At 38.7% G+C, this 13,119-nt stretch overlaps 1 protein-coding gene across 1 annotated transcript; it reads right to left on the reverse strand.

The window, feature by feature from the left end:
* Positions 1-9,583: 9,583 nt before the first annotated feature.
* pvalb8 (parvalbumin 8) lies at positions 9,584-12,220 on the reverse strand. The gene is made up of 5 exons (XM_004558387.5): positions 12,033-12,220; positions 11,468-11,535; positions 10,776-10,908; positions 10,128-10,237; positions 9,584-9,847 (listed from the first exon to the last, which is right to left on the reverse strand). Exons 2-5 carry the CDS (start codon positions 11,526-11,528, stop codon positions 9,822-9,824), a joined length of 330 nt encoding a protein of 109 aa, XP_004558444.1. The 5' UTR covers positions 11,529-11,535; positions 12,033-12,220; the 3' UTR covers positions 9,584-9,821.
* Positions 12,221-13,119: the final 899 nt, after the last annotated feature.

Below are 13,119 nucleotides of genomic sequence, written 5' to 3' on the forward strand. Positions count from 1 at the left end.
AACAAAAGTCCAAATGCTTTTAAATTTTCATGCTTTCTAAAGATCAGCTTCATTCTCTCTACTGATTCCCCACATTGATGCATATTTTGAAACATCCCCTCTTTTTCCCATCTCCCTTCGCCCCTCAAATCATATCTCTTCTTACATCTTTGTATTTTCTGCACAAGATACTGATTAGATTTAATGTTTGTGTTTCCCAAAAATGATAACAGTGTCTCGTGAAAACTGAACTCTTTAAGTGCATCGAGTTCTTAATCTGCTAATAAACATCTGTTCTTTCTTTTTGGATCCCCTGCTTCTTACCTCTTCTACTTTATTTTGTATCCCAGTAACTACTTCCATCTGTAGCCACTGAAAACTTCCTCAGTGTGCTGTGAAGACCATGTTTTCCTCAAATGTTGATGTTGAAGCAACGATGAATTATCAGACAGTATTTCAACAAGCTAAAAATGCTCCCGTTTTAGGTTTTGATAGACCTAGTGAGTTACTATAGGCCTGTATGAGTATTTTCCTTTCTCTTACTTCCACTATGAATTCGAATGTGACCAAATTCACTACAGATTGAAAACATCTGACGTTCTTTGAATCAATGCAGATGACTGGCAATCAATCCACTGTTGAACCTATTAGCTCTGTTTATATATTGTTTGACTCTGTGTATCATTTCTGTCTCCATCATTCCTTTACTTAGGTCTCATTTTATTGCTTAAATTGATGTTACAAAGTTCCAAGTATTTTCAAGCATCTCTACTGATGTTACATTGGTCAGATATTGCTTATTTAAGGTATTTGGTAATAAACATGACTATTATTCTAACCAAAATTGTTATTTAATCTTCTCAATAATCAGTAAATAATCTAGACTGTGCCACATCAGATTAAGTATATTAAATCCACTCGTTTTGATATGCAGTAGAGGGCGCCATGGTATAATTTCTCATAGAAGTTTACTGCAGGTGGTCAGTAGCCAACAGACTAGCTGCTCATAACGTTTTGACTCATTAGGCTACAGAAATATATGCTGCAGAAATATTGTTATGTAGGATATTTCTCTTGTGTTTCTGTTGTCTGATCCTCTAATTTTCTAGGTTTATTGTGCTTTTTTCAGTATTCATAAGTCCTTATTCAAGATAGTTTACACACTTTTTTTTTTGCAAGAGCAATGTGAAAAAGTATCTAAATCAGAGGATGGTTATACTAAGTAAAAAAAATGGGAGCAATGATTTATGCCAAACATTTCTTAACTTTTTAGCTTAAAAATGCATATTTAAAGCTAAAGCATCTATCTATCTATCTATCTATCTATCTATCTATCTATCTATCTATCTATCTATCTATCTATCTATCTATCTATCTATCTATCTATCTATCTATCTATCTATCTATCTATCTATCTATCTATCTATGGTGTAAATTTAATTCATCATTACAGTGATTTTACAGAAAGTTGAATGTATTTCAAAAATATGGTAACATTCTGTTAACAGCAAAGCATTCTGCAATTTGCAGAAGAACGAGAGGATGAGGCTGGGTAGAAAAATTTCTGGGCATCTCTGCCCATTATGTAGGACTTACTGTAGGGGAGACCGGGGATAGTTGTAACGTGGGTCAGTTGTAACACTTCCAGTTTCTCCAATCAGGGCTAAGTTTCAAATGATGTGACTCATCCTGTGCATGCCCAATTCAGTTCTGCTATCACATGTGAAAAATCAGCACATTTTGTCAAACACAGACAATTTAACATGAAAAAAAGTAATTTGTATGCCAAAAAGTAAGTTTTTCTACTTTATTTCAATTTGTAATAGCATTATCCGCTTTGCAGTTAAACTCATCAAACTTAAATGATGTTATTTGAATGTCTATGGGGATATATTCTGTGTAGGTCTTTAGTGCTAATGTTTTAGCCGTTGGCTGTAATGTTGGCTAGTTCATGGCTATAGGAGTCTGGGTCAGTTGTAACAGCAACAGTCTGGGTTAGTTGTAACAATAATGCAGATGTTACAACTTACCACACTATTACTTTAACTTATATTAAACAAGTTGGGGCAACGACATCAGCAGAGAGAGGTTCACTGGTCGCTTTTGTATATGCGGTTAATGCCATTGGCAACACAATTCCTCCACTGTTTGTGTTCCAACACATACATTATGCAGACCACTGTGTCAGAGATGGACCAGTAGGAAGCACTGGTAGTGGAAATAAGTCAGGATGGGTGCAAGAAACAGATTTCCTCATCTTTCTGAAGCACTCTGCAAACCACACCAAGCCATGATAAAAAGTAATGGGATTGCGATGCTGGTGAACAACTACATTTTTTCAGCTTCATTGTTATGTTCAAAATTGGTGCAAGAGTTGTAGGTTATAATGCCCACTGAGCCAATGAGGCCAAACTCAAGGAAGACCAACCAAAATTAATGAAATATTCAGTTGCAGAAAATTCCATAATTTGTCTTTTTTGGGGGGTTGGAATATGTTCAAAAGCTAGATTTCTGCATTCTGTCACACACACACAGCTACATAAATGGATGTAAGTGCATTCATGTGTTGAATAAACAAAGATTACATGTTAATGTTTTGTTAGTACCCTTATTTCATTGTGTTACATTTCACCCCAGGATATGTTACAACTAACCCAGACTATGGGGTTAATTGTAACATTTCACTCTTTGTGTTTGAGGCCATACCATGCAATGGGTAATTGTGCTGCAGAGAAAATAGCTGCACTATTTAATAGCAGAGACATGTAAATACTTTGCATTACATTTTGAATCCACTACCTTAAAAGAGCTCCAATTTACAGACAGAAATGTCAAAAATGTTACAACTATCCCCGGTCTCCCCTAATTCATTCATCTGCCTGTCCTTTCGCTATACCTCTTTGTTCTTTTAAACTCATTGTTGTTGATACTGCTACAGATCAGGACCTGGAGCTGGTGTGCTTTTCGTGTTAAGAAATGTATTGAAGAGATGCACTTTGAGACAAGTTTTTGATGTTTGCCATGTTTGTTTGTTTTTAAAATGTTGGTCACTCTCTCTATTTTGCTTCTTGAATTATTTTAGGGATCTAATGTTTCCTCACCAGTAGGATTGCAGCTGGCTTTGTTAGGGTTTTCCACTAATACACTGCATTTCCGTGGGAAATGCAATCATTGTTTTTAGGAAAACAATATTAAGACTGTTAATATGTCTGTAAATGTAAACATTATCTTTTAAATAAATGTCAACATTTAAAAAAAATGCTACAACACATATGGGACACTTATAGACATGATGAGTATTAAGTATTTGTTATGTCAGCTACTACATTTTCACAAAATAATTTACTGGGGAAATTACACTATTACTGTAAAAATCTGTTGTAAACGTTACAGTAAAACTAGATATATACTGTAAAAGCACAGAATTACGGTAAAAATTGCCTAAAACAAACTCGCTAAATGGATAGTGCAGAATTTAAACTATTATTTCTTTAAATGCTGTAACTAGAACATTGTACTGACAAAAATAAAAAATCCTCCTGTAAAATAAAATAGTATAAAACTGTCAAATAAATTATAGTATGGTGACTACATTTTGCAATATAGTCCTGGCAAAATGATAGGATTTTTACCGTTTTTCTTACAGACTATGTCTCTAGAAATCTTTAACTATTTGTTCAACATTTTTCATTTGTGAATATGTGAGTGCTATGTGTTGTTTCCTTTTTTGTATGTGTCTCATTCGACACCAGGACCTTTGTAATCTCGGGCTAAAAAAACAAAAAACACCCCAGCTTTATTTCTACAGCATCAAACGTGTGACACCAATCAAAATCAATTTGCCAAGTCTAGCCAGTGTCATTCGATCTCAGGTGATCTTTTGCGTCAGTCAAACCTAGCAATACAATCCATTACCAGGAAGCAGTCGAGGAGCCCACGACATTGACGCACACCAAGCTTCTCCTTTGACTTGTCCCCTTGCAGTCACCTTCTTCACTGTCACCTCTCTGTCAGAGGAATCTTCTTAGTACTGTTTCACACGTGAGCAGCATCCTTTCCTCTCCAGCCACTGCCCCCAGAGATGGTTAATGAAAAACAGCACGATTGAGTTTAATGTTGCAACTACTTGTTAATCCTGAATAATTCACTATTCACTGAAGTCTGACAACAGAGAGGGAAGAAGGGGTTGAGTGTTGAGGTGAAGGAGTGGGGTGGTGTTGATGCAAACCTGGCACTAATCCTGATGTAATAGTCAGATCTGATGGCCTATAAGACCTGAGCTCGAAATTGAGACTATAGTCTCTTCTTTTCAGAGGAGGAACTGAAACCTGACAGTTCACAGTGGTTTTTTAAGTCATGTTGAACAAGGGAGTCTGTCAGGCTGTAGATAGTATGAGATTAAGGTAGGTGCTATCATATACTTAGGCCCAGTCCTGCTGAGCAGCTGACAGTGTTAAACAACGAGGGAATGAAGAGTTGGCAATGATTGCTTTGAGATGCTTATAATAACAATTTATAAATGTAGTGCATGCTTCAGAATAAGGGTGCATTTAGGTCAAAGAACAAATTGATCATGTCATAGCATCAGTTCTCACATTAGGATACAGGATACATTTCAGTAAACTAAAGTTTAAAAACTCATGCTTGGTGGTCTTCCCCTCAAAAATCACATGAATTTAATTTAGTTTCACTCAGTGCTTTTCCCCATGGTTGTCCAGGTCCAAGCTGTGGTGAGTATGGCTGTGCGGAGAGGAGGATTTAACCAAGAATCACAGACTTTTAAAAGGACAAAATAATACAAAAGGATCAGCATATAAGCAATAATTTATGGGTGTATACAGTAAGCTGTAAAAAAGTATCCAAATTTCAGTTTCAGATGGAGACATAAGCACCGTCTGAGTTTCTGGATGTCTTTTTTTTTTTTTTTTTTTTTGAAGCTGATTGGTATCTACTGACACTTACGGATGTTGCAATGTGTTTACTAACCAAACTCCTACGCACGAGCGTTCTTTATTGGGCCTCTAGGTTTGTCCTGGATCACAGTCGTCACCTTATCTCATTGTGCCTTCTTACTTGAAAAGGTCTGCAAAGTACCTGTCTACTTCTTCATGACAGCCATTAATCAGTCTGAGGATGCGTCAGCACATGCAACAGCTGCTCGGTGGTTTAAACAGGGTGTGGCTTTTAGTTCAAATTGCACACTTGCCTTATTCTAGCTAACAGACACACACCTTAAACTATATTTTAAATATGATTAACATAACTGCCAACCAGTTATGTGAACTGTGTATGGAAATAAATTCGAAGAAACCACCTTCCTCTAAAGAAGCCTCACAGAGACATCATGAGTAGAGGCTTAGAAATAATGCTTGTTGGGGAACAGAGGCAATGCTGTCATCCCCTGCATTATGGATAGAGTTCCTCCACAGAGCTCACAAAGCCCGTTCAGTCATCCTAACACGGCGGTTAAATCTTTTACGATGCACCTCTTTGCACAAACTATCAGGTAGCAACATCTCTGATACCTTCAAGTTCTAAAAGACTGGGGATGAGTCAAAAATGCGGACAATATTTTTCACAGCAGAAGCTGGACATCCTGAAGATATTTGCAGGGTTTAGTGTCTCTGGTTTGCCCAAGTACATCAGGTTGTTTTCAGTTGAAGATGGGGTGCACATTAAAGTTTCACACAGACTTAATAAGTAAGGTGAGCCTGACACTCCTTTCTTGATATGAGTTTTTGGTGACAATGAAGCGAGGGCATCAATTATTGAGGTGCCATACAGACAAGCAGGCTAAGCCTATGTGTCCATCCCAAAGGGCTAATCCAGGCATAATGCCAGGTACAGTAGTAGCAGACACGCAACGGTTTAAACAGCTAAAGTAACTTTGCTTGCTTACTTTATTTCATCTGGCAGTTATGTCATCTGATTTTGTTTGGTATCTTAATCTTAACGTGTCAGTGGCATGATCATTTCCAGGATTTTTTAAAATTATATCACATTAAAACTGTTTTATATCAAACAACATTTTTTACTATTTTTACTTTTACATAAGTAAAAGCCACAAGTTTAGCATAAAGAACATAAAGTACTCATTATACAAAATGTATATCACTTTAATGTTGCAGCTGGAGAAGGTTTTACTTACTTATATGCTTATATGGTTATATGCTACTTAGGTGCTTGTGGTCAGCTGCTTGTTAAAGCAAATATCTAATCACCCAATCACATGGGTTCAACTAAGTCCATTTAAGCATGTAGTCATGGACAAGACGACCTGCTGAAGTTCAAAGTGAGCATCAGAATGAGGAAGAAGGGTGATTTTAATTATTTGTATAGTGCCAGATGGGCTGGTGTGAGTATTTCAGAGACCACTAATCTGGGATTTTCCCAAATAGCTGTTTCAGAGTTTAAAGAGAATGGTCCAAAAAAAAAAAAGAAAGTATCCAGGTAGAAGCAGTTCTCTGGGTGAAAATGCCCTGTTGATGTCAGAGGAGACCAGACTGGTTCAAGGTGGAAGGGAGCAGTAACAAGTAACTACATCTTTAAGCCAAAGTATGCAACAAAGCATTTCTGAATGCTCAAGACTTGAAGCAGATGGGCTACATCAGCATAAGACCATACCAGGTGCCCCTCCCATCAGCTAAGAACAGGAAACTGAGGCAAGAATTTGGACAGGTTCACCAAAATTGGACAATAGTAGATCAGAAATATGTTGTCTGATCTTATGCACCCAATTTCTGCTGTGACATTCAGATGAAATAGTCATTTGGCATAGACAACATCAGTTTCATGTTGCTTTAAATTATGTTTATTAGTTTGGTGTTTTGTGCTGTTTGCCCATCAACAGATCATGCAGCAAAAGGAGATTTAAATGTGTGTGCGATACATCTGAACATTAGTTTCAATGATAGTGCTGCCAAAAGAACATCAATCTGCTGCCGTTTGACATTTTTTCCTATTCTCCCCTCTCTCTCAGCAAAACACATCTCCATATTTTGCTTTTCATCCCTCTGCCCTTGAGTCCTCGTAATCTGCGTGTCACATTATCTTATAGTGCTGTCCCACACTAGCACATCCAGCAGTCAGCGTCTACCTGTTGGCTCACATTTCCTTCCTGTTTACCACTCGCAGCTCTTGACCTGCAGGGGTCACAGCTTTATTGTGTGTCCCTTGGCTTGTGTTACCTACTGGCTTCCCCAACCTTGTCCTGCAATCAGCCATCATAGTCTGCCCTCCATGCCACCCCCCGTCTGCAGAGATGAGAATTCAAATCTCATAACAGCAGCTAAGGGTAGCCTACATGATAATCTAATCAAGTGCTGTTGTGCTTGTACAGTGCTCGTGTCACAATACAGTATATCTGCTGATGTGTTTGCTTAACACACACAATTGTTCATTTATCCAGTTAAATTCCATATTGGAGTGATGTCAAGGTTATAGTTTTTTAAACTTTGCACAGTTTATAATACTTTTAAATGTTATGTTCAAAAATAAATTTAAAATGACCTTCTCCGATACAAAATTGTGAATAATCAGGCCCCGTCATGTCTTAAAGACCTCATAGGACAATATTATCCTATCAGAGCACTTCACTGTCAGGCTGCAGGAAAAGTTGTGGTTCCTATAGTTTTCAAAAGCCCATGTACTGTAGAGACATCCCCCAGTTTGGATTCAGGAGACAAACACCCTCTCTACTTTTGAAACTCATTTTTGATAAAGCTTATAGTTACGGGTAGATCAGATGACCTTGAACCCTCCCTTAGTTATGCCACAATAGACTTATGCTGCTGGGGGGCTTCTTAGAATGGGTTGGACATTTCTTCTTTACTCATCTGTTTTCACTCCCTGTGTGTTTATGCACCATTACTGCTTTCATTAGTTTATTATTAACATCTGGCTCGTTCTCACTTTTATCCTGTCTCTCTCTGCTCTCTTCTCTTTTCCCTCATCCCCAACCAGTCATAGCATTCTTCCTGTTAAAAGGGGGTTTTTCCTTACCACTGTTGCCAAGGGCTTCTTAATGTGGTTGTTGATGTTTCTTTCTAATATTGTAGTGTTTTTACCGTACATCATTCATGAGGCTACAGTCGCGAGTTGACAGTATACAAACAAAGCTGTATAAAACTGAATTGAATCCAGTGGTTGATTTCTTATTTCCTTCATGTGTATCAGTCTAACCTTCAAATGTTTCCCTTTAGCACACCTTTACCTTTTTGTACTACACATATGCCAAAAAAGTACTGCAGATTATCACATTTAATTCTGGACTTAACTATTTTGTTTATCTCGTTATGTTTTTTTCTTCTCTGCTCTGTACTGATTGGTCTTGCAAGTGTAGTTTTAAATTGCATGGCCTTTATTGGTTTATTCTGATACTGTGTTTATTCCTATTAAACTGTAAGTGTCCCTGACTTTAGAAGAACAGGTCTGTATGAGTCCAGTAGAGAAAGAAGGAATAAAAAGCATTTCGTCCCAAAAAAACCTGTGAATCATGCATCTAAATGTGTGACTGCACGACTACATTTGTGACTGTGACATCAAGCTAATGCCAGAGTAGGCCCCATACTGTGGTTCGGAGTGGCAGGTGTCTGCTCTAATAGTCAGGTTCCTCCTGTAATATACACATAATTAAAATGATACTAATGCGGAAGCCCTGAAAAAAAATTGCTACTCTGTATTTTGGCGCCGCTAGCGGGCCGGAGAATAGTGAGGTGGCTGTTAGTTTTAATCCCCCAAATCCTATAAGTGCAGAGAATGAAAAATCAGTGTGCTATTTAAAGTCTTCAGGGTGTAGGGGTTGTGATGATGGTTGTAAGGTGGCCAGAGTTCTGTCTGAGAGCTTGGCAGGTTGTCCCACATCTAAAGTGACTATTCTCATTACCCATTGGCTTCAAATGAACGTGCACCAATTAATTTGTTTAGCAAATTTCTGTGCTTATTTAAAACTGGTTGTTTTCTTGCTATCTGTGTCTAATCTCTTGATTTTAGCTGATGTATCGCATATTATGTGCAGCATGTGCAGTGTTTTGTTTGCCTAGCCTGAGCAGCACCAAGGTGTAGCTGGGTTTATTTGCAAAGCTGAGGTCAGGTGTCACCCAATCCAACCACGGTGACACTCAGGTGGTCATCAAGGACACCTCTTCTGGTTTCTCCCTGTGTTAGCTCTATGGTTCTAAAACTCTCTCTCTCTGTGACACACACACACACACACACACACACACACACACACACACACACACAAAACTACAGTGGTACTGTACATACAGTGTTTGTGTCAGTTCTCATATACCTGACACTGACACTGTCTGTCTCATTTACTGCTGTGATCAGGGTAAGTAAAGATTTAAAGGGCACCTCCAAACTGTAAATGAAATATTGTAAGTGGGTGTTTACGTGTGTTGTGTCCATACAGGTATGTGTATATGCAGTATAAATCCCCATACAATAAGAGTTAATTAGAGCTCTTCTTGTGCATGTAAAATATTTCAGTGCTTGAACTGCTGTTCTTGCAAATCTGCACTGTGACATCCCAAAGCAGAGGACATACTGAAACACACTGAGATCTGCACTTGTTTATAAATAATGAAAAGAAATGCATGACCTGGATTTATTCTTTTATTTTTCTCTGTAATTTGTTAATTTGCACATTTATTTGAACAATACAGCTTTAGACTCTATCTAGAAGAAAGCTACTTAAAAATAAGAGAAGAACATATCTTTGGACCATTCAGGCTTCATCTAACTAGCGGGACAAAGGTTGACTACAGTAAAAGCCCCTGAAGCAGTTGGATAAGGATGGCAGGAGGAAAAATCTAGATGGAGTCATGGAATCCAGCTGCTTAGGACAAGACCATGGCTTGGAACTCTGTTGAGGAAAAACATGGATCAGTAAGATGTAGCTCAGTGTAACAAAAATATTATTTATATATATATTAAAATATTATTTTCCGTGCAGCAACTATGGCAATCTTATACCAGAAGAGAGAAACAGTTTGATGGCACAGTTGTAATATCAAAGTTAACAGCTTGCAACTGACTCGAGTGTATAGCCAGTTATAAACCTAAAATCACAAATGTTCTAGAAAAACTGTGTGCAAGCATGCAAATTCAGGAATTATATGTCAAATAGGTATGAATTGCCTCACCATCTGCTCCAATCATACCGTCGCTATCATCATCAGCAGCACTCAGGAAAGCCTTGGTCTCCTTATCTGTCAGAACACGAGCCCCGGGACAAAACCTCTGGAGGAAAAACCTGGTAGGCACAAACAGGGACAAACACGATCCAAAGGTAGAGTCACTCCTCAATGACAAGTGGATAAAAGGCAAAGTAAGTGAAAATGTTGCTAATTTTAATGCAAGCGTAGGCCTATCACACTGGCTTCAGTCGTCAGCCTTAGATGCTGCTCTGTGTGGTATCCTGCAACCACAGCACCCACACTTTAAGACCTACCTTATATTAACATTGTCTCGTTGTGCTTTAGGTTTGCTTTTTGCGTCTGTCTTTTACTGAGGGTTGGTAAAAATATGTGACTGCTGTGCTGCATTGTTCAACTTGAATATATTTCCCAGAATATTATAAATTGCTCTTCCAGCTTTCACGTCAGCCTTCCAAAGTCTGATAGATTAATGCTGAGGCGCATCCTCTTCTCTAAATCTCTCATATCTCTAAACGAATAAGTGCACATGAATTTGATTTTGCTTTAAGGAAGCCAGTTGAACTGCTTCTTCTGTTAAATCCTGTCTGCACTAAAGGGGGGGGGGAAAAGTTTATGAACTCTCTTCTCACTCACTTGAGCTCTTCTTCCTCGATGAAGCCACTGGCATCGTTGTCCAGAATCCCAAAAACCTTCTTTATATCCTGAGGGCTCTTCTTGGTGAGGCCACATATCTGGAAAAACTTCTTAGCACAGAAGGAGTCTGGAGCTGGAGAAATAAATCACAGTGAGTTTGATGGATGACTCCAAAGTCTGCCTTCCATTCATTAAACTGACTTAAACAGGTAAATACTAATATATGAATGAGTAATGTCAGGTATTTTTCAATAAACTGGTATTAAAGCAAAGTTGTTATAATACCTGCAAAGCCTCAGACTATTTATGTGACTTTAAATTACAGACACATGATAACATACACCCAACAAGGTATTATTAAGTATGATATAAAACACGTAATCTTCTTATTTAGGGTACACATCATGAAGAAAATCACCGTTTCAAATGTTGTATCTTTATTTTATTTTTTGGACGCTGGGAGGCCAGTTACTGGGATCTTTACCTTTTATATTTTATATATTTTCTGTGCATTTATGTCAAGACTTTTTATGTCTTCCATTTATGGGCTTTACACATAGTTACTTGCACATATAAATATATATGTGTGTCCTTGTATTCTGTTTATGTTTTTATGTGTGTGTGCTTTTAAATGTAAATATATCAGGGGGAGAAAATCTCCATACTGTAAACATATTGGTGGAAAACGATACCTTGGCAGTCCTTGATAGCACTGTCGATGGCATCAGCAGAAAGGATAGATGAGAGCGACATTTTATTCCTGCAGGAGGAACAGCCATGGTGAATTATTAAGATTAAGCCAGGTGCAGTACAAACCTTCTAAGCTGACACTGACTGACAGACAGACTGGCAAACAGATGCCCAAGTGGAAACACTGTTACGGAGAAGTTACTGAAAAGTACGGCATGGAGTTAACGGAACAGCATCCTTACACAATGAAAGACTTCGATCTTAAAGAGTTGTAAAAAAAAAAAAAGCCCGTAAAACTGCGATAGGTTTTCTCTTTGCGACCTTTTTAAGCCACTCAAGCAGCCTACCACAAATTAAAAATGATCAAATGAACGTTACGCTTCTCGCTTTGCCCTTGTTTCCCCGCCACCTACGGCGAGAGTCAGTCACAACTTTTACGGACGCAATTATTTGCCCTGTCACTCAACTAGGCGACCACACAAAAATTAAAAAAAATTATCTCACACAAAACTTTTCAGTTTTTCTAAAAGCAGTTAACTTCCTGCCCGACTTGGCGCAGCAACTCACCGTGTTAAGGGGGTTCTCTCCCAGGTAGACGATCCAGCAGAGAGATGAGGTTATGTGGTGGCTGGTGTCCGTTAAGACGGATTTATATAGGTCTGATTGCCGTGACAATGGGGATTGCTTGGGTTACCCGTCTATGGATCAAATTCTAACTGCCCGCCCCTGATCCAGTTTCTCGGCTAACTAATTAACCTTTACTACTTATAACGCCCAGGCGCAGAGAGACCGGAACGTGAACGTCTGTAACGCCCTCGTAAATAGCATATTAATTTAAGAGCGCTTTCTTCCTCCCATCCTCCACTCCCTCCTTTTATCCCAGCGTCCCTCCTCTAACCTCCGGGATTATACAGTAAATGCTGCTTTTCTCCTTATCCTGCTGTTTCTGAGAGGGTCCCCATCCCACCCTCTCATGCACGTATCCTTTTACTTGCAGCACTCCCCAACCACCGTACTCCTCTGAAAATATGCTCTTTTTATGACATCTGAGTAAGTATGGGAATCCCAACGTTAAAAGTCTGTTTTGCTGTAGTCTTGCGCATGTCTTTTCGTATGTCATCTTAGCTTGTTTAAAGCAAAATAAGATTTCACGGAAAAGATGATTTCAGAGATCAACACCTGAACTTGCTCTGCAGATGATGCTCTGCAGTCTGTCCACATGTATGCCTCATGGGGTCATGCTAAATGGGGCTCACATCATCTCCAGTAATATCTAAAGCGACCTGAAACACATGCTCAGAAGTGAATGTCAGGGACGCCGGTACAGTGTCTCTGAACTGCTTTGTCAACTGTGCTCATTAAGGGACGGGCAGTCATCCCCCTTCTGCCACTATCCCGCGACAATGTAGGCACAGGGGCGTAATAATCAGGGGCCCAATGACAGGAGTGACCCATGCAAGCCATAAAAAGAGTTGTATTTGTCTTAAAAAATATTATTTCTAAAAAAAAGAAAGAAAGAAATGAAGTAAAACAAACTGTGGGAAGTCGGCTGTTAACACATATCTTTAAAAGAAATGTGAGCAGGGCACAACTATCAGATTAAGAATGATTTAGCTGTCAGCAGCTACTAAAGACAGTGAGCCAATGTCAGGTG

The sequence above is a fragment of the Maylandia zebra genome, linkage group LG4 (genome assembly GCF_041146795.1).
Source record: "Maylandia zebra isolate NMK-2024a linkage group LG4, Mzebra_GT3a, whole genome shotgun sequence".
Classification (NCBI taxonomy): Eukaryota; Metazoa; Chordata; class Actinopteri; order Cichliformes; family Cichlidae; genus Maylandia; species Maylandia zebra.

Coding starts and splice junctions, on each gene's coding strand:
- pvalb8 (XM_004558387.5), bottom strand. CDS start 11,528: ATGTCGCTCTCATCTATCCTTTCTGCTGATGCCATCGACAGTGCTATC. Junction 10,238..10,775: donor ATCGAGGAAGAAGAGCTCAA/GTGAGTGAGAAG, acceptor TGTGCCTACCAG/GTTTTTCCTCCAGAGGTTTT. Junction 9,848..10,127: donor CGGTATGATTGGAGCAGATG/GTGAGGCAATTC, acceptor TTTCCTCAACAG/AGTTCCAAGCCATGGTCTTG.